Source organism: Clavelina lepadiformis, chromosome 4, assembly GCF_947623445.1.
Source record: "Clavelina lepadiformis chromosome 4, kaClaLepa1.1, whole genome shotgun sequence".
NCBI classification, from domain to species: Eukaryota; Metazoa; Chordata; class Ascidiacea; order Aplousobranchia; family Clavelinidae; genus Clavelina; species Clavelina lepadiformis.
In genome coordinates this window covers 8,586,045-8,611,063 of record NC_135243.1, presented here as the reverse complement: position 1 = coordinate 8,611,063, position 25,019 = coordinate 8,586,045, and the positions used below count along the sequence as shown (strand labels likewise).

Sequence of the window (25,019 nt, the reverse complement as noted above, 5' to 3'; positions counted from 1 at the left end):
GCTAATTTAAAATTTATTTTTTTCCTGTATTGCGTTTTTAGTGTAGGCCTATAAGTTATTTAGCCTACATTTTTCCCGAAATTATAAATATAAGTTTACAAAAAAACTTTCAAGTTTATTCTGGAATGTAAAATAGTAAATGGCTATTTCAACATTCAAATTACAAATGTCTGCTTACTGACTTGTAAAGATTCTTCTTTCTCTTTTGAGTATAATAGGTAGTCTATGACGTATGATCAGCACTTTTAACTATAACTATGCATACTCGTGACAAAAGACTTTATACTGTAGTTACAATAACTTACAACATCAAATGTATGGTTATGTATTGGTAATTAAATGCAATTTCGTATTTCAGTTCCAAACATAGTCATATAACCAAGTCATCAAACTCGAGTCGCAAGTTAAGTCTTTTGGAAGAATTGACTCGAGTCAATTGGCAAATAAGACTCGAGTCAAATCAAGTCATTTTACAACTAAAAAACAAGCCATACGAAAGGCAAAAGACCGTTTCTGCCCACAAAAAAAACGTTTGATATTTTAAAAATTTACTTCATTTTGCTATGCTTTTTATAGGCCTACGGCATAAATGTTTGCTGAGAAAAGTCTTCAATTTAAATTACATTTTGATGTGTTGGGAAGAAAAAAGAAAATTTATTTTCACTTAATACTGAAACCTAATCAATGAGAACTGGCTCGAGTCGAGTCATTATGGCTCTGGGTCCAGGTAACAATTTATTTTTCAGGATAAGCTGTAATAAAAAGCTAATCGCTCGTACAAGAAATAAAGAAGACTATTAGATTGGTTGCATGTATTTATTTCACATTCGTACAAAAAATCGTTCCATCCAGAGAGTGCTTGGGTTTTAAAGTAGAACGATAAAAAGCCATTATAAAGAATATTTTTAATATTCTTCTCCTTCTTCCTCGCCTTCTCCCTCAACTGAATCAACTCCAACTTCCTCGTAATCCTTCTCAAGGGCAGCCAAGTCCTCACGAGCTTCAGAGAATTCACCTTCTTCCATTCCTTCACCGACGTACCTGTCACAAATATCAAAGGATAATAGAGCAAATTCTCGTACAACAGTTGCAAACAATTCGTCTGTTTCCCTTTCTTTAAAGTTAGACTTACCAGTGGACGAATGCACGCTTGGCGTACATCAAATCGAATTTATGGTCAAGTCGAGCCCAGGCCTCGGCAATTGCTGTGGTGTTGCTCAACATACACACAGCACGTTGCACCTTAGCCAAATCGCCTCCTGGTACGACAGTTGGCGGCTGGTAGTTGATTCCGACCTTGAATCCGGTTGGACACCAATCCACGAACTATAATAAATGAAAACATGGTTAAGTACTCTGAAACACCCAGGATGGACCGTTTATGTTGCCAAAAGTTGCATTCTCCCGAAAACTCTACATTCGAATAATTCGGGTGCGTCACTAAATGGTTCATTACTAAATGGGACCTTAATGGATCATTACCTGAATGGTACGCTTCGTTTTGATAGTGGCAATGGCCGCATTTACATCTTTAGGGACCACATCACCACGGTATAACATGCAACAAGCCATGTACTTTCCATGACGTGGATCACATTTCACCATCTGGTTGGCTGGTTCGAAGCAACCGTTTGTAATTTCAGCCACAGAGAGCTGCTCGTGGTATGCTTTCTCAGCAGAGATGACTGGGGCATAAGTGGCCAGCGGGAAGTGGATACGTGGGTAGGGCACCAAGTTGGTCTGGAATTCTGGAAAAAAATGGTACAAGTTTATAATAATTGCCGTGGTGGGCAAATGGGAAACACATAACTCTGTAGCAGGTTTCTGTAAAACAAACAAAACTTTTTAGCCAACTGCGATTGATATTAGCATACCAGTAAGATCGACGTTGAGTGCACCATCAAACCTCAAGGAAGCGGTAATGGATGACACAATCTGTCCCATAAGTCGGTTGAGATTGGTGTAGGTTGGCCTCTCGATGTCGAGATTTCTACGGCAGATGTCATAGATGGCCTCGTTGTCTACCATAAAAGCACAATCTGAATGCTCCAGGGTGGTATGAGTGGTAAGAATGGAGTTGTACGGTTCTACGACTGCAGTTGAAACCTGCAAAATAAATTTCGCGTTTGTATTCAGCAATTTAAGTTAAACTAAAGTAAACGTTCCTTGTAGCTGATTTATTCTAGTTTTATTTCAATCGTTCAAGGCAGGTCTATTCAGCAAATTGCTATGTACCTGGGGTGCTGGGTAGATTGCAAATTCCAATTTGGATTTCTTTCCGTAATCAACGGAAAGACGTTCCATCAGGAGAGAGGTGAATCCGGATCCGGTGCCACCTCCAAACGAGTGGAAGATGAGGAAACCCTGAAGACCGGTGCACTGATCAGCGAGTTTCCTGATACGGTCCAACACCAGGTCAACAATTTCCTTGCCAATGGTGTAATGGCCACGGGCATAGTTGTTGGCAGCATCTTCCTTGCCGGTGATCAGCTGCTCAGGATGAAAGAGCTGTCTGTAGGTTCCGGTACGAACCTCGTCTGCGTTAAAAATTGGTTTACTTTAAAAATTCTTTTTGCAACGCCGATGATCAGCAATGAAATCTGTCCATGATTATAGTAACAATCAGTAGGCCTGACCTAATTTTGCATCTGGTGCATAAATTCCAACTTAATTAGGCTATGTTTGAATAAATCTTACCAACAACAGTGGGTTCAAGATCAACAAACACAGCTCTTGGAACGTGTTTTCCTGCTCCAGTTTCGCTGAAAAAAGTGTTGAAGGAGTCGTCCCCACCTCCGATTGTTTTATCACTTGGCATCTGACCATCTGGCTGGATGCCGTGCTCGAGGCAGTACAACTCCCAGCAAGCATTACCGATCTGGACACCGGCTTGTCCGACATGGATAGAGATACATTCACGCTAAAAGAAAAATAAACTCATCTAGTCAACTCTTTCTTAGTAAGCCTCACAATGGAGTCAAAACTACTTACGTTCATTACTTACTTACAATAGTTATAAACACTCGGAGACTGAGAGTTAAACAAACAAAGTAGGTTACGACAAAGTCATACGAGTGCTCTACTGGCGCCAACTGAATTGATATTGGAATTTTTAAACACCAAAAAGTATTGTATACCTTTAAGGTTTATCAGCTCTTTAATAAGATATACAGTATTTCATAGTAAACTTTTAACTAAATGTTCACGCATTTCTAATCGATGAAATTATCATAAACTAAATATATTACAGGCTGAGTGATTTTATAGTTACTTAACGAATCAGAGCCAAATGTCACATCATGTTATATATTAATTAATACAAAGCATATGATCCTAGCACTTACCATTTTGCTTAGTGGTTAAAGAGCGAAAAGAGCTTGATGACTGCTATGTGTCTATGCTACTTACGAATGGTGCTTGAGCTCGCTCGGCAGTGGGTTTTAAACACTGGCAGGATCGTCTGCAATTGGCCAGTTTTTGAAAAGTTAACCGCGTTCCCAAGCAACGAATCACTTAGTCAATAAACGAGAACACCAAAAAAATGAGGCTTACGACCTCGAAGTAAAATACTGGGTTACTTAGTTATCTTAAATCCAAACACAAAGCGGAGAAATAGGTCGGGCGCCGGGCATAAACTGCTGTATATATTTTGCTGCCTATCTCAATAACTCGCATGACTGCGGCACTTTTCCTGAATTTTTTCTTCTTTTACGCTGGCATTCTTTGTTTTCAAGATAGTGCTGTTGCCAGTGGATACACTTGTACTTATCTTGGCTACCTATTCATCTCCTTGAATTCCCACGGAGATGCCCTCTGCTGTGAAATGCAGTGCTTCCCCAGTGCATTTCCTTAAAATGCATGACAGTTACAAATATGACAACTTAACAACAATAGTTCTTGTTGTTAGAACACCAATATATCTTTGTAAAAAAAGTTACAGAACAGCAACTTAACCCAGGAGTAGGGACAAAATCGAACAAATCACTGTTACAGTCAGATTTCCGTATATAACGTAATAGCATTAAACCACGTTTTGGTACTTTGTATGTGCTAAGCAGCTAAGGCATAGTTTTTGTGCATATAGGCCTATAAAGCCTGTAGGCCAGGGCTACTCAACTGGCGGACCGCGGTCCGAATGCGGACCTTTTGAGTGTTGAATCCGGACCTTATCTGTCTCAGCATTTACGCAAATAAAATCGTTCATCATTAGTTTTTTATTCCTACTTGTTCAGTTAATCAGTGAGTGTGTAAGTGGTAGCTCAAACTAGTCTTCTAGCGGTTTTTGTTAATAGGTCGTTTGTCAATGGGAGCAGCCGGCGTTTTGCGCCATGTTTTGTTGATAAAACGATGTTTACACAAGTTTAATACAAAACCACTAAGAAGATGTAGCCTTCGAAAGCGCTGTTTCTGGGTAAAGCCCATCATCAGCAAGGCGCTAATTGCAAGCCATAAAGAAACTTTATGAAGTCACAATGATATTTGTGACTTCATAAAGGACACCAGTTTTTTTAGCAAAACAAATCCATTATCGTTGATTTGCAAAAACAAAAAAACAGCAGACAATAGCACAATTTCAAACAAGCCTTGTTGACGTCACAATGCACAGCTGCGAGTCAACGTTTTCAAACATGAACTTCATACAGAATAAATTTCGCATCTGTATGACCAATGAAACCCTTCGCCATTGCCTTCGACTCGCTCTCGCTACTTTAGAACCAAGATTTAAAGAACTAGCAAGAAATAATAAATGCCAATTCTCCCACTAGCTGTGACTAACAGAACAATAAATAAATTTCGCTTATTGCTTTTGCTAATACCGCTTTGCCAGATTTTGTATATACCGTATTTCATGTGTTGTGTTAAAAAATCCAGAGAATTTAAAATTAAATTAATACACATTCAGAGAATTATATTATTTTATACAGTCGACTCCGCTTAATTCGGACACTTTGGTTCCGCTCACTTTTGGCCGAATTAAGCGGAGAAACGGCTTTGTCCGAATTAAGCGGGAAATCAATTGTTCGTTTCATGGTCATGCGTAAAGGCAGACAACGCATTTAAAATACTGTAATGTTGCGTAATAAATGAATTGCAGCTGCGCTATACACTGCAGTAATTGGCACTGATCGCATAAAACGCACAAGAGTTATACCTTCAGGTTAGTTGTATTGCTTACAGTATTTCGATACCAAACGATTCAACAAATACTGTATATTACTGTGTAACACTATGACTATGCGACTATGAAGCCTGCACGGCGTAATATGAGTTCATTGTCGATTGTTACAGCATGAATCGTGATTGTTTCACCATAATCACTCATAATGCAATTGCATCTTGTGGTAAAACGAACAAAGTACTGTTTATTGTGTCATAACCTAACGATAGGAATTGTGAACCTGTGTCCGAATTAAGCGGAGAATTGTCCGAATTAACAGGAGTTTTTTACGTTCAATTTTTGCTTTTGTTCCGTTCCTGAGCATTTTGGCCGAATAAAGCGGTTGTCCGGGTTATCCGGTGTCCGAATTAAGCGGATTCGACTGTATATCGTATTTTAATACATTTGTATGACTGTAAATTATTTCATGAGAGCTATAACGGACCTAAGCAAATTTTGAACTTTTGTAACTGGACCTTTGCTAAAAATAGTTGAGTAGCCCTGCTGTAGGCTCTAACAAATAAATAAAAGGGATAATACAAAAAGCCAAACGAATAATACCTTATTTAACGCTAGAGCTTTTAATTTCAAAGTAGGGCAAAGGAGGCCGCTTTATTTGCACTTTTGACTCCCATTGGTGCGACAAAAGCGACTTAATGGCCCTTCTTACATCGTAACGCTTTGGAAGGAAACTTCCCACAAAGCAGCTCGTTGTTAAATTTACTAAGAGGAGAGAGGTTTTAAAAGCAGCGATTTACGATTAAATCATGTTGCCATGGTTTTAGGCGTCAATCCCGCTCAAAGAGATTAGAATTCAAGAGGTGTTTTTCTGCGCTGTACACTGTAGCAAAGTACAGCCTTATTTGATATAAAGAATCTGAACAAAATTAAAACTGCCTACAATTACAACACACTTTGTAAAACTTTGAATGTAAATATTACGTTTTTGCCGTCGCAATGTTATATTTCTATAATTAACAAGGCTTGGAATTTGTGTTCGGTCGTTGTGACAGAGGCTATACATATTTTGTTCGCTGAACTGTTATGTATATTTATCGCCAAAACAAAGAAACTTCACTTCTGAAAGCTTTTGTTTTGAGATGTAGGACGCCGCGACGTCTATTCTCCTGGCATTCTTGTAGTCTTTTAATTTGTGCTGTCACTTATGACATTGTCGTCTCGTATGACTTGAAAAAATATGCCAGGACCTGCTAGGTATAGGCGGCGAAGTCTTTTGTAGGCCGCCCCTGTCTTGTTTTTATTCTAAAACATTCAAGCTTCAGGTTAATGAAACAAATAACCGTCGTTTGATAGAATTGTTTGAAACTGTATAGCAATACGTTGAAAATACATGTACCATAAACAGCTCCTTGTAGAAATTGGAACCGTCGTAGACGAACAGAAAGAAATTAAAACAAACATATCAAAGTGGATAGAACAACAGGACGTTAACTTCGGTTTTGTTTGAATGAGGATGCAATACAAATCCAACTGTTGCTGCTTGCAGATGATATTTTTTGAGTTTGCTTGCGTTAACATTCCTTGTAGAACGTTACGGAAACCTCTTGTGTTCTAACTTACACAATACTAAACGTTCCTCATCACACCATATTGAACATGCATAAAAAGTTTTAAAGTCGTCAAAAGGACACAGACAATATAAAACTTTCTGAATTAATAATTTAGCGAATGAAGCCTATAATTTTATCTGCTATCGATTATTTAGTATTTGCTGAATGGGGCTAGTTGTGGTGCACTGACAAAACGGCAGAGGCATTTTTTGTTAAAATGGGGCTCATCCGTTAAAAATTAAGCAAAAACGCCAATTTTGGAATTGACGATTGTTAGTTTGGTTAAGCGCCGCTTCAAAGCAAAGGAGACAAGCTTTGAGGCAAATGAAGAGGCGGAAAACAAGGCAATTTTCAAGACAAATACAGAATATCTAACGCAATGTTATCCTGATTACTTTTTAACTACATTTTGCAGAATAGGCCGTCGCAATAGCCTTTGTTAAAAATCGTTCAAATGGACAACGATAACAATACTTAACAGCCTACTAAATAGCGTTCATGCCGCTATTACGCAATTGTCACTTTGATTCTTCCTTATTGGAACATACGCCGTAATTAGTTAAGCTATTCATTATGGTCGTCAATGCCCCTTTGCAAGTTCTGGAGTATTGGTATCACCTTTACGCGTCCTCCATTGTGGAACGTAGGCGTAAACGCTTCTGAAAAAATGCCAGAACAAGCAACGCGATAGAACAATAGCAGCACACAAACAAAACCACATCGAATCTTCTTGTACGTACTACGTAGTATCTTCTTATCAAGGCCTTATCAATCACCACTGTTGGTTACACAGTGTCAATTGACTAAACACCAGAGATAAAAAAATGAAGAACCGAAAATATAAAAACGATTTCATATAGAATCAATTTATACTCTAAGTTTCTAAGGTTAATGGTTTTACACCAGGCACATGTGACTGCTGTAAATTCACATTTCGTAAGCGGTACAGCAGTGAATTGTAAATGCTAATTGCCAAACACGCAAAACTGTTGTGGGTATAGCCTTTTTGTATTTGTCATTTATTTTAGCAATACGACAGAACTGGTTAAACAAACAAGCTTTGTTGGTTCAAGTAAATTTCAAACAAAATCAAGTAATGAACGATAGATAAAGTTCTAACTTACAAAATGATGACCAACAAAGCATTCCAAAGTTTTACGACTTAAGAGAAACAATACAAATGCTTTCCTGGTATGCTACTGCCCCTCAGCGGCGACAATGCCGTGTTCTTTGTCCACAGTTTGAAACTAACTGAGAGTCATTTTTTCTCTTTTTGCGCATTGGCTGACGTAATTTTTGCCACGTCACCTATTTTTACTTAGATTGTTGTTGGTGTTTTTCACGCTAGCTCAAGGCCATTGTCAAACAAAGAATAGATTGCTTGCGCAATTTTCATGCTGCTCTGAGTCTTGATAAAGGCTTAACAGAAAAAAGAACGAATTAGCGTTTGAAAGATTAAAGTTATATTTCGACATCAATACAGCATGTAAAGAATTTTGCGGAGTTGTGCAATGTTAATAAAGTTACCGTACAATGCTTAAACTAAAAGATTTAGAACCAAAAAAATTTTCAAACTCTTCAAAGCCACAAAGGAAGAATTAAGAATAAGGAAGAGCAGAAACGTTACAACGATGTGCTCAACTTACCACATATAAAAAGAAAATGCATAGCCTACTAATTTTAAAAGCAAACCATAGGGAGAAATTGTCTGAAACTATCTAATATTCTTCTCCTTCTTCCTCGCCTTCTCCCTCAACAGAATCAACTCCAACTTCCTCGTAATCCTTCTCAAGGGCAGCCAAGTCCTCACGAGCTTCAGAGAATTCACCTTCTTCCATTCCTTCACCGACGTACCTGTCACAAATGATTTAGCTCAAACGTAACGAGAGCTACGTACAATGTAAATCAATAAAAGTTAATTAAAACAAAATCTAGGCAAAAATGTTTGTACAGATGATTTTATTAACAGTTTTGAACAAACGAGCGTAGATATATCTAACCAGTGGACAAAAGCCCTTTTGGAATACATCAAATCGAATTTATGATCAAGTCGAGCCCAGGCCTCGGCAATCGCGGTGGTGTTGCTCATCATGCAAACTGCTCGTTGAACTTTAGCCAAATCGCCTCCTGGTACGACAGTTGGCGGCTGGTAGTTGATTCCTATTTTAAACCCTGTCGGACACCAGTCCACGAACTACAAAAATAGAAACGTTTGGATTATAGAAGTTTTTGACTGATAGGTCGATATTTCTAGGGTGACAAGAAACCACAAGAAAATATACGTCTTACCTGAATGGTACGCTTGGTTTTGATAGTGGCAATGGCCGCATTTACATCTTTAGGGACAACATCACCACGGTACAACATGCAACAAGCCATGTACTTTCCATGGCGTGGATCACATTTCACCAACTGATTGGCTGGTTCGAAGCACGCGTTTGTGATTTCAGCCACAGAGAGCTGCTCGTGGTAAGCTTTCTCAGCAGAGATGACTGGGGCATAGGTTGCGAGGGGAAAGTGGATACGTGGATAAGGCACCAAATTGGTTTGAAATTCTGCATTAAAACAATATTGAATATAAAGGTATTGGGTAAATATAAACATATCATGCTAAAGTAATTTTTGGCGCCAAATTAGGTTTGAAAAAGACTGTAACCTGCCAATTATTTTTCTAATCGTATGTTTACAAAATCAAATTATTCAATATATTATATGCACCACTTCAGACAATTGGTTTCCTTGGAATTTTGCCCATGCAAAATGGCACCCTTATAAAATTTACACACATGCTCACTCGATAAACTTTTTGTATTGTTATTAAATCACAATCAGCTTTAGAAGATAACATTTACAACTAAACCATTTAAAAAGAATTACCATATAACAAATTATGCCCATGAGTACAATGGCGCGTTTCGTTGGGCACAATACCGTGGATATCAAACATATCAGTGCACAATAGTTGAAAGATTATGATAAGGACACACATCGGGCCTCACCAGATACATCAACATTAAGAGATCCATCAAAGCGTAGAGATGCGGTAATAGAAGACACAATTTGACCAATTAATCTATTGAGATTAGTATAGGTTGGCCTCTCGATGTCGAGATTTCTACGGCAGATGTCATAGATGGCCTCGTTGTCCACCATAAAAGCACAATCTGAATGCTCCAGGGTGGTATGAGTGGTAAGTATGGAGTTGTACGGTTCTACGACTGCGGTTGAAACCTTCATTAAACAGTATTGCTTAATCACGTAAAGGTTCATGTTACATTGATTACCAAGACTTGATCTTGTAAGTATAATTTTGAAGAGCAGAAGCACGTTCTGTTATGTAAATATCAAAAGTCAAGTAACAACCCAAAGGCATGGAAACTCCCAACATAACATTATGGCACTTATGCAGACTTACGACACTAGTTTTGTAATTATAAGCTAACTATTTTAACAGTCAAAGTGAAATTCATGCAGTTATGTAGCTTGTTGAAACATATAAGTACCTGAGGAGATGGGTAAATAGAAAATTCTAGTTTAGATTTCTTTCCGTAATCAACGGAAAGACGTTCCATCAGGAGAGAGGTGAATCCGGATCCGGTGCCACCTCCAAACGAGTGGAAGATGAGGAAACCTTGAAGACCGGTGCACTGATCAGCGAGTTTCCTGATACGGTCCAACACCAGGTCAATGATTTCCTTGCCAATGGTGTAATGGCCACGGGCATAGTTGTTGGCAGCATCTTCCTTGCCGGTGATCAGCTGCTCAGGATGAAAGAGCTGTCTGTAGGTTCCGGTACGAACCTCGTCTAAATGAAGATCGAATGCAAATTATAACCAATAGAATGCACGACTGACAGCGATACCACGACCAAAATACCTAGCTATAGCATGTACTAAATACGTCTAAAACAGTACTTCAGTTTATAGAAAGGAAAATGTTTATCGGACTTTGTATAATCTTAACGTTTAATCTTACCAACAACAGTGGGTTCAAGATCAACAAACACAGCTCTTGGAACGTGTTTTCCTGCTCCAGTTTCGCTGAAAAAAGTGTTGAAGGAGTCGTCCCCACCTCCGATTGTTTTATCACTTGGCATCTGACCATCTGGATGAATCCCATGTTCAAGACAGTACAACTCCCAGCAAGCATTACCGATCTGGACACCGGCTTGACCAACGTGAATTGATATGCACTCACGCTACGAAGACACAATTAAAAAACCTTTGATTAAGTCTTGAAAGCAAACACCAACTTATATTAAAAAAGTCAAACTAGTTACATTAGTGGTAAAAACTGGGTACCAGTAAGCAATATTTATCTTACCATTTTGAGTGAAGTTGTATAATCCAACAGACTTTTGCGTCTTCGCACGACGAATGAAAGCAAAGCAGACAACCATCAACCCACAAATATCTTAATATATATTCATATCGTTAAGCCTGGGATTGGTCCTTTATGCGGCACGTGCCAACACCGTCATGGAAACAGGCATTGTGAATATGGGGTTGCATTTTGCCTCCTGTAAAGCATGGTTACTTTGAGGCTTGTCATTACATAAAAGATTATTGTATTCTCGTGTCACAGTCCTTGTAAAACTCGACTCTAAAGTATCCGAATGCGACGTACTTGCTTCAAACAATAACAGGTGACCCAAGGAGGCCTGCGAACTTAATGACCTCGCTAACAATTGGCCCCTAACGAGTATTAGGTTTCTGTAAAACATGATGTGGAAAAACTTTGAACCGGCTACAACGCAATGGCATAACCTCTAGGAATCTTTGTAAAAAAATTACAACCATTACACTTCATTATACTGCTCAAACAACTGGTTTTCGCTTATGCTTTGCAAGCATTTATAATGTAGCTTAACATCATATCCGTCATTTTGTTGTGCTTGTGGCAATTGAGCTCATGTGTGATGAAAAACTATCCAAGGTATCAATTTCCAATAAATAAATACAACATTATATAATTAAATAACATTAGGCGATAGTTTACAATTACATTGCATGATTTTATTATTGAGTAAAAAGGATGATAGGCCTATAGGCTAATTTTTATGATGAAAAGTATTCTAACTTAACTTGAAAGGTGCAAAGTTGAAAAAAGTAACGTCAGAGTGCGGTGAATAAAAACATTTCAATTAACACAGTTGTATAAATGTAAAATTGCAGATGAGAGAAGTTATAGCTGAATGCGTAGAAAACAAAAATCATACAAAGGGAAAAGAATATTCAGGAAACCCAAGATTTTAAGCAATGATGTAATGCTTTTGTACTTGCGCCCTGCGGGTTAGAGAGTAAATGGTCGAAAAAAACAAATACCTTGTGGTTGATCACTTCTTACAAACATCCGGCTTGAAATAAGTTTCACAAAACACTAAATTCAACGTTATGCCTTTTCGGAATAAGTAGCTGCAGATACATTTCTTTGAATCCTCAACCCAAGTTTTCAAATATATATGTAAAAATATAGCACAGAAACATTCACACGCGTAGGCTACAGCGTTTCTATGAAAATGTCTACGTTTGTTGCCTTGCTGCGCGTGTGAGACAAGTGATTCGTTGGAATGCGATTGTTACGCCATTTTGCCTACATTAAAGGATTTTATTGCTGTAACCATTAAGATTAATGTGTTTCAAATGCTAGTTGTTCAGTCTTCTCAAAGTATGTTAATGGGACAACTTAGGGAGCACATTGTAAGTTCTGCTTGTATGATGTTAGTAATCAAAACAATTGTTATGCAATAATGTAAGCATTATCTTGCATTTTATTGAGCCGGGAAAGTTACAATAGAAAAGGTGCGCAGCCTTTTGGGAAAATCATATCAGATTGCAAAAATGGAAAAAATTTCAAAATTTTAACGCAAATTCGTTTTCCATCTAAGAAACTAAAACTGTACAGAAACTTTGATTCGTTTTCTTATTGAATATAAGAGGTAGCTTTTTAAGAATTTAAATACCTTTAACTAGTGTCACATATAGACAATAGTTAAACAATAAATTCCTTTAACTCTTGAACCTTGAATTATTTTAACAAATTTTGTAAACGACTTCAAGGAATTTTACAAGCTTAAAAAAACACACATCTTGGCTTAATATCTAAGCACCAACTAAAGGAAACTATCCTTATTTACTGATGCAACAAGTATTTTTACAAGAAATAGCCTTTCAAGAAAAATTAATAAGTTAATTAAACATATAGGCCTAAAGGAAGTTTTACTCTTGAAACGGTCTGAGGTCATTTTCTATTTAATAAAATAAAAGACTTTTGTGGTTTGATGTACATTCTGTATTGAATGCTTCAAGCACAAAGTTTCTTGCTTTTCTCAAACTCCAAAATTGACTAAATTTCTTATTTTAATTTAATCTTAGTTTTATTTTGGTCCTAAAAACTCTCGAAAATTGCAAATTTAATGCATCTTTCGGTAAAAGTCAACTAGTTTAGTAAAATTAAGTTTCGAATTAAGCTAAAAAGTGGTACAAGAATCTTTACAACAGTTGTAGACCTATAGGCTATAGCCCTACAAAACGCAAGAATTCAAAGTATAACTGGTTGGAGCATCAATTTCAGAATTCCTGTCAAAGTAAATGTATCTTTTGCATTAAGCAATCTGTGACGAACATCATAATAATATCTGCGGGGCGTATAACTGGCGTTATCGCAAAATCAAGCCTTATTTCAAGTTCGATTGGACTGTTAAAGTAGTCAGCAGATTTTTACAATTTTAATACAACTTTTCGTGCAACACATTTACATCCAATTATCACGTCTATAAAATCATTAAATTGCTAAAGCAAAATTAATTGGTGTAATTGGTACGTTCGAACAAATGTGCGTAATTAATACTGTACATATCGCCTCAATTAAAACAAATGAAAAACTGTTACTATTGGAACAATCAACCATGCCCATAACGTCAGCAATATTACCAATTGACCTTAAGCAGGGCCCCTTTTTCTTTCGTTTTTCCAAACCGCAACATGTGACGAAAATTGCTGGGATGTGGCGCAATCGTATGATTGCCCGTCACGTGCTCGCTTGCCTTGAAGAAAGAAAAACAATAGCTCCCTTTTTTGCCGAGACAGGTTTCATAGATAAGCAAGTAATCTGTGTTTGTTATTGCAATAAATCTACCAAGAAAGAATACAGCGTTGAAGATCTATGGGTAGCTTCCTATCTCTGTTATTAGCAAAAGCAAAAATCCTGATTGTATAGCCTACTTTAGTTTGCCGCATAACTTAAACATGCGCTCACAAGAGAGAAATTGTAAAATACAATGTACGAGTTTATGCAGTAATATCGGGTAAAGATACTTTCAGACCTACTTAGATAACAAATAAAAACTTACAACACGGCATGTTTCGCGTAGGTCTATCTAAATTTTAGTACTGCAATGCCGTATTTTCGTTGTTGTTTCGTGAATAACTTATAAATGACTTTCGTCAGTACTGGAAAGATTAAAACCTGTCGTTGTAGACTGCAAACTAGACTTTTCAATATTTTAACAGAGAACTAGCTTCAGTAAAATCTACCTGACAGTGAACAAAAACACAGCTATCCGTAGTACTGTAATAATGACGACGTATTCGTTTCAAAAACGGTAGATCTGTAGACACAGTGGTAAAGTAGACTAGTCAAACATTACAAACAGAGTAATACAAGATTTTGAAGCAAAATCAGTTTCGCCAAAACCCGGATCTGTCACACGACATTTTCTAAGCATGAGAATTACACTTGAGTTATTTCATCATCTTTTAAAATGGTAGTTCTATTGCAGGTTTAGTTTTCTTATTCAATACGCGTGAAACTTTGGGCAAGTCTAGACTGGTCAACGATTGACGTCATTCCTGGCAACAAGACGCTCATTCTCGCTGAAGCATAACGTATATCTCAACCAACAAGCAAAATTCTCTATTGCTATCAGCTGGACGATTGAGCGCGACTCTCTTTCTATTTTAAATGGTTGATTGAAACGAACTACGCACTAAAAATGATAAAATCATTATTGATAATTTTGTTATACAAAGCTCTGGTAAGTAGGCTACGTACTAGATCTATAGGCCTAGGTATATTTGAGACACATACTAATATAAACGGCATAAAGTTGAAAAATTGGTGTGCCTTACTAACGCTAGGAATACATTTCAAATTCTGAGATATATGCGCATATTTTACATACATAGACTAGGCCTAACTGTTTTAGACCTATGATGTAAACGTTTCAATGCTTGAATTACTAAAATATGTCCGCCAGATTGTTTTGGCAACTAGGCCTACTTGTAACGGGGAACATGAGTATAAAGATGACAACGAAATCTGCCAAACTTGCCTACCTTGTGGGCCAGGATTTCAACCTAGCTCGGTTAGTGAAAGCTTTGCATTTCTCAATTTTTGTTATAAACTGTTACACACTGCAGGCATTTCATCATTTTTATAAATTACCAACTGCAGATTTAGACTGTTATCAATATTTTTTGCATAAAAGTATTACCGAGTGAATATTAACTGCATTTATTAAAGAAAAACAAATTGCAAATACCTTGACTTAAATCACCTTGAACTTTGAATATGTTTGAAACTTGAGTGTGAATGTACTCCTGTGCCAACTGTAGTTGATAAAGCGATTTGACTAATATGTGTAACAATGACAACAATATGTATCTGGTTCTTTTACAAAAATACTTGTACACCATACGTACATTTGTACGTTAAGTGGGTTGCTGTGCATTGTGTACCCTATGGGGACCACAAGGATATTTTGTGCACTATATGTACTTTTCATGCACTATGTGCGAAGTATTAATAAGGAGCAAGGTAATCTTAGTGCAATGCATCTTAGTATATTTATGTTTGTTGGCCCATTACAAGCAGAAATACTTGTTCACACAACTTTCACAATTAAGATTGACGTTTGACAGGAGTTTTTCACAGCAATGTAACTCATTCAGGAAGTTTTCAACAAACTTTTTTGAGTTTACTTATTACGTCACTGTTTTATTTAGCAGTTCTCAGGAAACGTTCGCCATATCATTATGCATTATTGTAAATATCTTGCCAAAGGTCTTTCGAATTAGCTAAATTGTGCAGCTGAGAATTGAGATTTTTAAATCTGTCACAAAATGTTACATGCTCTTTGGTATGTTTTCACATAGGATTATATATATTATTTTTATAAATGTTTGGAAATTCAGTGAGACATGTGATCGTAAGTTTATAATTTGAACCGTTTAATGTGTTCTTATTAAAAATTAACACTAATAAAATTAAAGAGTAATGTTTTACATATTTTTCCAGCATCAATGCGGGTATGGATTCAAAGCTTCGCTTTACAAATGTGAACCATGCCCTGATGGTAGCTTTTCCGATATTGAAGATTATAAACTATGCAAAACTTGCAGTGTGAGTAAGCAATATTAAATTTCTGTGCTAGATAAAACTTGCTAATGCAGGTCTATTAAAAATTAAAAATAGGAAAGTCATTGATCTGATTTGTTTTTGATAATGACATATTATTTTGAAAGTATTGACCGCGTTAAACTTGCATTTTTGAAAATGCTTTTGAAATTGTTTGCAGCCATGTGTGCAGTGGAATTCTGAAGTGCTCTGGCAATGTACAAAAACACGAGATGCACATTGTGGTGAATGTTATCATGACTTTTATAGACCACTTAAGTCTGACGGTGGAACTGATAAGGAGTGTCACAAATGTGAAGGTGCTGACCATCCATCATGTAAGTTGATTGGCTGTTCTGCCATGTGTTATGTCTGGGAGCTGCTAATAAGTGTTGCACAATAGACCTAGTTCCTGTATACACACTCCGATTTATGAACCAGCAATGTTCCGAGCAATTGTTCATACCTCAAAATTATTTGTAAGTTTGCAATTTATGTACAGTGGAGTACCACGCTATTGTTTGATGTATATGTACGGTATTGCATGAGACACACCACATATAATTTGTTAATTTCTTCATAAGACGCAATGTAAACAAAAGTGTTTTCATGTTAATTTTGTTTGATTGAGAATGGCCACCAGGCAAGACAAGCTTGGTGGTGCAACTCTGGGCCTGCATAAAGTACTGTAGTTATGTGGCTGATTTTGTAAATTTACATTGCTTGATTTTGCACAATAATTAAAATGTTCATTTAGAAACTATCATTTTACAAATCGAGTACATTTTCTAATGGTAACATGATGCATCGCATGTTGTTGTATTTGCTGTTGCTTGTAATTCAGTCAGTATGAAACTAGTTGACACAGTTTAGTGGCCAACTGTATGCAGCTTGTCAATATACTGTATACATTTAAGAAAAAGCTATAATTAATCATGCACAGACAAGTGAAGCCTGGTAGTCGAGGTTTGAGTAATGAAAAATCATTGCCATGTTAATTCTAGCACTTTTCTTCAGTCTGAGAATAAATGGTCAGATAGCATACCACAGCTTGCGGAGGACTACTGCTTGCTTTTACACAAAAGTCACAACACTTTGAAATATTTGGTCTGCTTAACAAAATTATTTTTACTAGGTCAGAAACCTGACTGGAAGACGCTCATCATAATTATTTTGGTGGTAGTTAGTTCGCTTGCAATTATCGCAGTGGCTGTATGCTTGTGTTGGCGCTACAAAAGACGCAATAAATCACCCTCAAATTCTAGTATGTTAAAGATACTTTGTTCTTGGTACAAAAAAAATTATGTTCATTTTTTGGTTATGAGTCTGCTCAAGTTTGAACAGTACGGTAGTGAATTTTATTTGATGGAAGGGTTGAATTGCTTCATTTTATATGAAAATGTTATTGGATTTGCAGAAGGCTTAAAAAAAGAAATTCGAAGAAAGACTGTAAACATCCCACTTCTACCTATAATCACCTGCAATTCCGAAACAATTACCAGCACTGCATCCAGTGCCGCGCCACTTACAACAAGCTCCACCTCTATACAAGAAAAGTAGGTGAAAGCTTGCCCAGGGTATTTACAGCACTCACCAATAACATTACATCAACATTTTCACCTTCATCTGTTTTTTGACCATAGAATTCGTCCTCAAACTCCACCCGAGTTTAAGTGCATTGTCACATCTAAGCCAGCCAACTCATCTACCTACAGCAAGATGCCAACGGCTGAATTTGGTGATCCATATGGGGACATGCCAACGTTGCAGTTTCACACATCTGAGCAGTTGTGAGTTGTAACAGAAAAGCTTTCAATTTTGTCTTAGCTAAGAGAGTTTTCTGTTCATTTCAAGCTTTATCATTGTCAGATTTTGAACATTTTTTAGAAATGCTCGTAATGATGCTCACAATGTAAGAAATAATGAGCATGGTGAGTATTCATTCATTGGAATTTTTGCCATAAAATTTTTAGTTTTGAAGCAGTTATTTGAAAATTGCACAACAGCAACGGTCGTTGTCTGATGTAGATTTTTAATTACTATGATATCTTTATTTTATATTGAAAATGACCATATGGTGTATTATTTTGTGTACTATGAGGAATTGGTACATTATGGACTATGGCATAACGCAGTACTGTCGAGTTTTGATGTTTGTTTGTTTGTTTACCAATGGTGGTTCATTATTGCTTTTCATAGGTGTTCCCCGACATGTTGCTCCGATAACAAATAGACTTGAAGGTGAGTGAACATTATAAACATGTGCCATATCTCAAAAACACTAATGGCAGACATTTTGCATATACAGCCCAACGTTTACAAACACATTTTCACTGTTTTCCCTAAATTTTTTTATTGTTCAACTTAACTTGAGTAGGTGTGGCACAGAATTTGCAATATATATACTAAAAAAATGAAGGTATTAACATATGGCATTAACACTGTGCTGAGCCACCAGCAATAAACAATTTTACTATTTTAAACCAAGTCTAGCCTGCCGTAAATGCAACCATGCAGTGATATCAATTTGAATCAATGGACATGACATGAAATTTCGTCGTTTTTATGTCATTTCTATTACCAACTTCTGACTGAAAACAAAATTAAGGTGTTTTAATTCAATTACCAGTATATTAGATAATGTTTCCTAAATAGGCTGTGTGATTGTGTGCAAGGTGAAATGATTAAAAAGTACGCTTATAATAATTTATCACGGTTGCAATACCCCTAAACTAAATTATTATGCAATGTGCTACTAGTTTGCCATCTGTGTTTGTATTTTATTTTGCAACTGATAGAATTAAAAAAGTTAATCATAAGATTCCAGTTTTTGGTTGTACAAATTTAATTTTGCAGACCTGTTTACAATTCAAGTAGAAGCTTTTGACACAAACTCCACGATATCTACGCCAAACAAACAAGTAATATTTCTTAAAATGGAGTTTTTAAATTTAAAGAATGCAAAATTGAAATATTTGTTGTTAAGCGTTATTGTGATACCTTTTTTTTGTATTACCCTACCTGTATTTGGTATGTTTATCTTTAATATTTTTATTGATTAATTTTTACAACAGTGAAATCGTCTGAGATATTGCTGAACAAGTCAACAATTGACAGTTCTAAGAAGTGCTATTTTGTTATGTAGACCCTTTTAAACACAACTTGCCTCACATTTTAGGCAATTTTAATTGTTTTATTTATTGCTGTGCCACGTTTTATAATGATGATTATGTCAGTCAAGAGCAACTCTTGATCTGTCATGAAGTATGTTTTGATGATATTTTTGAACAGTTTCATGCCATTTTCTACTCCTTTTTTGGTTGATTGTTTCCATGAATTTCTTTAGCTTATCAAGTAGGGTTTGAAACCATAACATGTATATGAAGCAGCAAAATACCTAGTGCTTGTTGTAAATACACAACTTTGTTTGGAATAACACATCAAAATTGTACAAATTGTGTAATCTAAAAACTTCCAAAATTTTAATAATTTTATTTTTGAATGAAAATCATAAATTACTAGAAAATTTTTTTCTAACCAAAAGCTATTTTTGATCTTATCATGTTGATGAGCGCACTCCATTTTATTTGTATTCCTGTTGAAAGCAGTGCTAATATGACAACAGAAATAAACTGCAGTAGAACTGTCGTTTCTATCTTACTTGTGTTGTGTAAGCTTGACCACATTTTCAGTTGCTTACAAAATTTGAGCAGTAAATTTAATGTGCTTTCTGTTTTATTTTGTGTATTAATAAATTGAATATGTAATAGATGCGTTAAAGTGCAATAGAGTAAAATGCTTTTGGGAGCACTGGGGTAAAGAAATCCGACACATTTCAGTATTTGCTATGAACAGATGTACAAAAAGAGTGACATTGACCATTTAATTAAATTCGGATGCCAGTATATAGAAGGCACTCCTTACAACATGCAGTTGAATTTCGTCATTAGCAAATGTCTGCAATTCCCAAGAATTCTTACATTTTTCAATAAATTCCTCCAAAATATCGTCTTGATTGATCACATCATTAGTGTGACCTTTGATTAGTTCTGCTTGTTTCTCTTCCACATAGGTTTGGTATCCAGAGAAGGTTGAGCAAAGATTTCGAAAGTCTTCCAAACTTGATTCTATTTTTACAAAGATATTATCTTCGTGAATTTTGTGTCTACATGACAACATGCTGAATATAGTTGAATAGTGATCTTCACAAAGTAACGAACGTTCACTAAACTTGCACTTTCCATAAAATTCCCTTGATAAAGATTGTCCTAACTTTGCCAAGTCATCGTCATATTTCCTCAAACCTTCTGATGTCGATTTCACTGGATACATGTATGGTAACTCAGAGCAACGCAGCATTAAGCAGCCATTTGGTTTTAATACTCTCTTACATTCCTTAAAAAATTCATCTAAATCAAACCAATGTGCAGCATGGGCACAGGTCACTAAATCAACACTTTTGTCAGTTACAGGAATGTTGTCGCAGCTGCCCACTTGAAAGTCAATATTATCAAATTTATTGCCCTTGCGAGCCCACCATATCTGATTTGGACTTATATCCAAGCCTATAATCTTCTTGAAGTAGCCAGCAAATATTTCTGTTGATTGTCCACTTCCACATCCAACATCTACAAGGCATTCAAATGAAGTTCCCATGTCTTTCATAAAATTTAACGTCTTTTGAGCAATTATTGGTGGGGATTTTGGTCTGTATTTTGCATAGAGCGCAGTATGGTCACTCGTCCAAAAAGGTTTGTCCATGTTTTAAGCATATAGATACACTGCCTTGAGTGCCATATATTGAATTTGGATGAAAAGTCACAATTTGTGAAAACCTGCATTCAAAATTAACGGCATGTTAATCACTCACTCATCAGTTATAATGCTAGCCCATACAAAAGTCTATAAAATAAACCAAACTTACACGTGAGCATGCCAAACAAACTAGCCAAGCATACTTTAAAATATCTAGGGCTAGGCTACATGCGCAGGTACAGTATAGTGCCTGGCATAATTCGAATCCATCTTCACGTAACAGTAAAGACTGAGGCCATTCGACTCAACCAGACTGCGGAGTTTGGCACACCCGCACTCAATGCCGCTTTTCATGAGCTTCAGTGCAGCACTCAAGGAATCTTGACTCATAAAGATAGGCTTTTCAATGCAATGAGTTTTGGCCAGCAACGAAATCTAGGCTAAGACTGCCTACATTCTTAGTTTAGACAAAATTTTTGTACTAAATTTTCTAAAACAACCCCCTAAACTTTACAGCAGATTTAAGGACAAGCACCCAAAAAAAAAAATTCGCAACCCCCACCAAATTTACACCTTAGCCCAGGGGTGTCCAAACTTTTTGGCCAAAGGGCCACATACGATTTACAAATGATTGCGCGGGGCACTTGAGTGTTTACTGCTAATTTCTAATTAAAACCCTCACCCCAAAATTCTAATCTTAGAAATAAATTGTGATGCAATAAAATTAACTTGAACAGTTGTGCACCCCTGCACTAGAGACTATAGCAGGGGTGGGCAAACTTGTTCAATGAAAGAGTCACTTGCAGGAAACTATAAACACCAGCGAGCCGCAAAATCAGTAATGATTGTCAATTTGTTTATTATATTATTAGTAGTCATTTTGGGATATTACTTTTCAGCTAGAAAACCCATAAAATCATGTCAGCGAGGCGTACTTTGACCACCTTTGCCATTGAGTATAGAATCTATACCTGAAAACAATGTCGGATTCTATGTTTCCTGTTACGTCATAAACGAAATGCTGGTCTAAATAAAGAAAAAAATAGACAGAAACGTTCATAAACGGTACTCTTGGTAGCCTTTACAATTTTTTTGGAATTTTACGATTCGACTAGAAGAGCCACAAAAAACATGCCAAAGAGCCGCAGTTTGCCCACCCCTGGACTATAGTATATTAATTATCTATCTATTGCTTTATTATCTATTATCTTGTGATGATATTATAAAATTGCTTGCAAATCGAATGCCGCATAGAATACTTGTTTACGGAAATCGGCAAAGCAAAGCGTTGCGTTACGTAATCGATTACTCTCTGCTTATCGTATTAAGTCGTGACAAAAATGTCGTGCATGCCTATATTGTGTGTGTTATTAATTATTATTCATAGTTGTTCAATGCGTGACAGTCTACTAAGTTAACCCTAGAAAGTGGTCGACTTTATTATGTAGCTGTCCCAATGTTTTGTCTTGATGTATTCGTTCAATGAAGCTTCAAATAGGCCTATAATCAGAATATACAGTTGTCATTGTTGTGTAACCTTTGTAGTGAAGTGGGTAAATCTTACAGGTTAAGGTACCATATACCACTTTTCATTACAATCTCTACTATCTATTGCTCTAGGGCCTAGAGTCTAGGCCAGGGGTGGGCAAACTTGTTCAATGAAAGAGTCGCTTGCGGAAAAATATGAACAGCAGCGATCCACAAAATCAGTAATGATTGTCAATTTGGTTGATATATTATTAGTAGTCATTTTGGGATATTACTTTTTAGCTAGAAGACCCATAAAAAACATGTCGGCGAGGCGCACTTTAACAGCCTTTGCCATAGACTCATAGAGTATAGAATCTATACCTGAAAACAATGTCGGATTCTATGTCTAGTGTTACGTCATAAACGAAATGCTGGCCCAAATAAGCAAAACAATAGACAGAAACGTTCATAAACGGTACTCTTGGTAGCCTTTACAATTTTTTTGGAATTTTACGGTTCGAGCAGAAGAGCCACAAAAAATATGCCGGAGAGCCGCATGCGGCTCGCGAGCCGCAGTTTGCCCACGTCTGGTCTAGGCTATAGTATAGAGCAGTGGTTCTCAACCTTCTGATCTTGGCGGACCCCTTTTAATGCTGTCAAAGCAGTTGGCGGACCCCTGAAGTTTAAGCAAACTAAGGGTTCTGAGACTGCACTTAAATGTTTCTTTGCTTAGTTTTACTTAATAGTCTTGGTGCACAACTGCGCTATTCAATCAAAATAACATCAAACTATGCGGATATTTTTATTTATTTCATACACTTAATGGGAATACACAATATATACAATTTATCGAATATACAATCGAATGAATGAATTATTTCGAATGAATATTATCTTTAATAATTATAATTTTAATTAATTATAATTATATTATAATTATAATTATATATTTCGAATGAATTTATTATTTCGAATGAATGAATTATTATCGAATGAATATACAATTTATCGAATACACTTCGAATACGTAATAATAATAATTCGTACGTAATAAAATCATTATTTTATCTATCGAATACGCTTAAGCTTTGATGGCTTCATTGCGTCGTTGCTGAGGACAACATGACATAAAACGCATTGTGGTTTTTCGTTGCCATGATCTAACATTGAGGTAAATCCTAGTTTGAGATAACTTTCTAAGTACTTTCTTGATTTAGCCATACTGGTTAAGTTTTAGTAAACAAAGCTATCTCCTTTACGCTACTATACGTTGCTCACAACAACAAGCTGCTAGTTACAAGCTAAAACTGAGAAAGCGATTATGTGCAATCTCCAGCAACTTAAAATCACTGTATGCAGCTGTCTTCTCGTATAATCCGCAATCTATTGCATCACAATAGGCCTTCCCTGCGGGTGATAAATCTCAATAAGCTTTTGTATTGTCCCATCACAATAGGCAATTAAGCAAATGTTCAAGCCTATTTCAAACAGCAATGATAAACAGCAAAAACTTTTTAAAAACTCGTACTTTATGTTGCAAATTTCGAAGTTCTCACGGACCCCCTGAAAACGTTTCGCGGACCCTTGGGGGTCCGCGGACCCCCGGTTGAGAACCACTGGTATAGAGCAATAGACAAAGAAAGCAAACAATAAATGCCAATTTCTCGGAATGTAAGTTCGCCATAAATTACATAAGCAATTCAGTTGATAATATAAGTCATTTCGAAAAATACCGCGCGGGTCACTCAGAACCTTCCCGCGGGCCACGGGTTGGACACCCCTGCAGTAGCCTGTACCTGCAACCAGCTATCGCCAAAACTATAACAAGCCAGCCCACATCGACATCACATGCTCTTTGGACCGCAACATTTCGTAGTCTGTTTAGTTAGATAAAGAGACGCTTTTGCTGCGACATCACCACAAACACAAAATTGCCCGCTTAAAATTGTGTTCCTAAAGGAAAAAGACCGCTAACAGGTGCGTTATTTTGCTCTTAATGACTTGGGAAGAACGTCTAGGAACCGGGTTAAAGCTGGACACGACGCAATCCGCAGATCGTCCATGGACGACGGACTTCGTTAAGGATTTCTGCTTTACATTGTGAAAAAGAGTTGTAATTTTTTTTATAATGAAGAGTTGTAGACTAGTAATGCAAGTCGATATTTTTGTAGTATGTGTTTATTTGTAGGCAGAAAACGGCTTACACTGGTACCGGTAGCTTACTTCTGTATACTTAACGGAAGATATGATAGGCCAGCAGCAAGGAAAACTATTAGAATTACAGATACTGGTGTAGACTAACTTGGCTATTAAGATTGTACAGTTGTGCAGAAGGTTGGCTTCAGAAATATTTTGGTGCAGAATTGCCGTTTGTTGTTCATTACAATTTATAGCATATGTTGGCCCGTTTCTCAAATTTTTGTAAAACATTTCATTGGCTTGTAGACTAGCCTATGTATCGAGTACCACTATTTCGCCTATTTGGCTATAAAAAGGGTAAAATGTGGAGCTGGCTTCTAGTTTCAAATTTCGCCATGCTGCAGTTCTGTGATTGATGCCTGAAAAAATTAGATTTGCCCAGTCATTTCAATTGTCTACTTTTTTGATTGTCAACGTAGCGGCTTTACAAAATCGTGAAGCAGCGTTCATAACGCATTCATTTCGGGCAT

The 25,019-nt window shown here is 36.6% G+C and overlaps 4 protein-coding genes across 10 annotated transcripts; 1 reads left to right on the top strand and 3 right to left on the bottom strand.

The window, feature by feature from the left end:
* Positions 1 to 802: 802 nt before the first annotated feature.
* Positions 803 to 3,504, bottom strand: LOC143452722 (tubulin alpha-1A chain-like). Its single transcript, XM_076953777.1, has 7 exons — positions 3,345 to 3,504; positions 2,698 to 2,920; positions 2,236 to 2,537; positions 1,875 to 2,106; positions 1,483 to 1,748; positions 1,133 to 1,326; positions 803 to 1,041 (listed from the first exon to the last, which is right to left on the bottom strand). The coding sequence occupies exons 1-7, from the start codon at positions 3,345 to 3,347 to the stop codon at positions 906 to 908; spliced, it is 1,356 nt and encodes a 451-aa protein (XP_076809892.1). The 5' UTR covers positions 3,348 to 3,504; the 3' UTR covers positions 803 to 905.
* Positions 3,505 to 8,169: 4,665 nt separating this feature from the next.
* LOC143453539 (tubulin alpha-1A chain-like) lies at positions 8,170 to 13,827 on the bottom strand. Of its 5 annotated transcripts, XM_076954910.1 has the most exons (9): positions 12,054 to 13,799; positions 11,356 to 11,441; positions 11,053 to 11,248; positions 10,705 to 10,927; positions 10,233 to 10,534; positions 9,729 to 9,960; positions 9,019 to 9,284; positions 8,730 to 8,923; positions 8,170 to 8,583 (listed from the first exon to the last, which is right to left on the bottom strand). In XM_076954910.1, exons 3-9 carry the CDS (start codon positions 11,053 to 11,055, stop codon positions 8,448 to 8,450), a joined length of 1,356 nt encoding a protein of 451 aa, XP_076811025.1. In that variant the 5' UTR covers positions 11,056 to 11,248; positions 11,356 to 11,441; positions 12,054 to 13,799; the 3' UTR covers positions 8,170 to 8,447. The 5 variants fall into 5 exon arrangements, with proteins under 5 accessions (XP_076811025.1, XP_076811027.1, XP_076811023.1 ...); XM_076954912.1 differs by lacking the exon at positions 11,356 to 11,441 and having other exon boundaries at positions 13,670 to 13,827; XM_076954908.1 differs by having other exon boundaries at positions 11,356 to 13,799.
* Positions 13,828 to 14,469: 642 nt separating this feature from the next.
* LOC143453541 (uncharacterized) lies at positions 14,470 to 19,896 on the top strand. 3 transcript variants are annotated; one of them, XM_076954915.1, is made up of 11 exons: positions 14,470 to 14,764; positions 14,987 to 15,094; positions 16,027 to 16,131; positions 16,307 to 16,463; positions 17,261 to 17,389; positions 17,543 to 17,681; positions 17,769 to 17,915; positions 18,013 to 18,056; positions 18,325 to 18,366; positions 18,982 to 19,046; positions 19,200 to 19,896. In XM_076954915.1, the coding sequence occupies exons 1-11, from the start codon at positions 14,723 to 14,725 to the stop codon at positions 19,200 to 19,202; spliced, it is 981 nt and encodes a 326-aa protein (XP_076811030.1). In that variant the 5' UTR covers positions 14,470 to 14,722; the 3' UTR covers positions 19,203 to 19,896. The 3 variants fall into 3 exon arrangements, with proteins under 3 accessions (XP_076811030.1, XP_076811029.1, XP_076811031.1); XM_076954914.1 differs by having other exon boundaries at positions 18,982 to 19,896; XM_076954916.1 differs by lacking the exons at positions 18,325 to 18,366; positions 18,982 to 19,046; positions 19,200 to 19,896 and having other exon boundaries at positions 17,995 to 18,056.
* Positions 19,897 to 20,007: 111 nt separating this feature from the next.
* LOC143453542 (putative methyltransferase DDB_G0268948) lies at positions 20,008 to 21,032 on the bottom strand. The gene has a single exon (XM_076954917.1). The coding sequence runs from the start codon at positions 20,884 to 20,886 to the stop codon at positions 20,008 to 20,010; it is 879 nt and encodes a 292-aa protein (XP_076811032.1). The 5' UTR covers positions 20,887 to 21,032.
* Between the last annotated feature and the right edge of the window lie 3,987 nt (positions 21,033 to 25,019).

What these genes read in the sequence shown, in the direction of transcription:
- LOC143453539 (XM_076954912.1), bottom strand. An exon ending in TCTTAATGTTGATGTATCTG is followed by an intron (nt 9,285 to 9,728) that starts GTGAGGCCCGAT and finishes GTTTTAATGCAG; the next exon opens with AATTTCAAACCAATTTGGTG. An exon ending in AAACCAAGCGTACCATTCAG is followed by an intron (nt 8,924 to 9,018) that starts GTAAGACGTATA and finishes CTATTTTTGTAG; the next exon opens with TTCGTGGACTGGTGTCCGAC.
- LOC143453541 (XM_076954914.1), top strand. Translation starts at nt 14,723, where the DNA reads ATGATAAAATCATTATTGATAATTTTGTTATACAAAGCTCTG. An exon ending in TAAATCACCCTCAAATTCTA is followed by an intron (nt 17,390 to 17,542) that starts GTATGTTAAAGA and finishes TTGGATTTGCAG; the next exon opens with AAGGCTTAAAAAAAGAAATT. An exon ending in TGTAAGAAATAATGAGCATG is followed by an intron (nt 18,057 to 18,324) that starts GTGAGTATTCAT and finishes TGCTTTTCATAG; the next exon opens with GTGTTCCCCGACATGTTGCT.
- LOC143453542 (XM_076954917.1), bottom strand. Translation starts at nt 20,886, where the DNA reads ATGGACAAACCTTTTTGGACGAGTGACCATACTGCGCTCTATGCAAAA.
- LOC143452722 (XM_076953777.1), bottom strand. An exon ending in ACTCAACGTCGATCTTACTG is followed by an intron (nt 1,749 to 1,874) that starts GTATGCTAATAT and finishes ATTTTTTTCCAG; the next exon opens with AATTCCAGACCAACTTGGTG. An exon ending in AAGCGTGCATTCGTCCACTG is followed by an intron (nt 1,042 to 1,132) that starts GTAAGTCTAACT and finishes TATTTGTGACAG; the next exon opens with GTACGTCGGTGAAGGAATGG.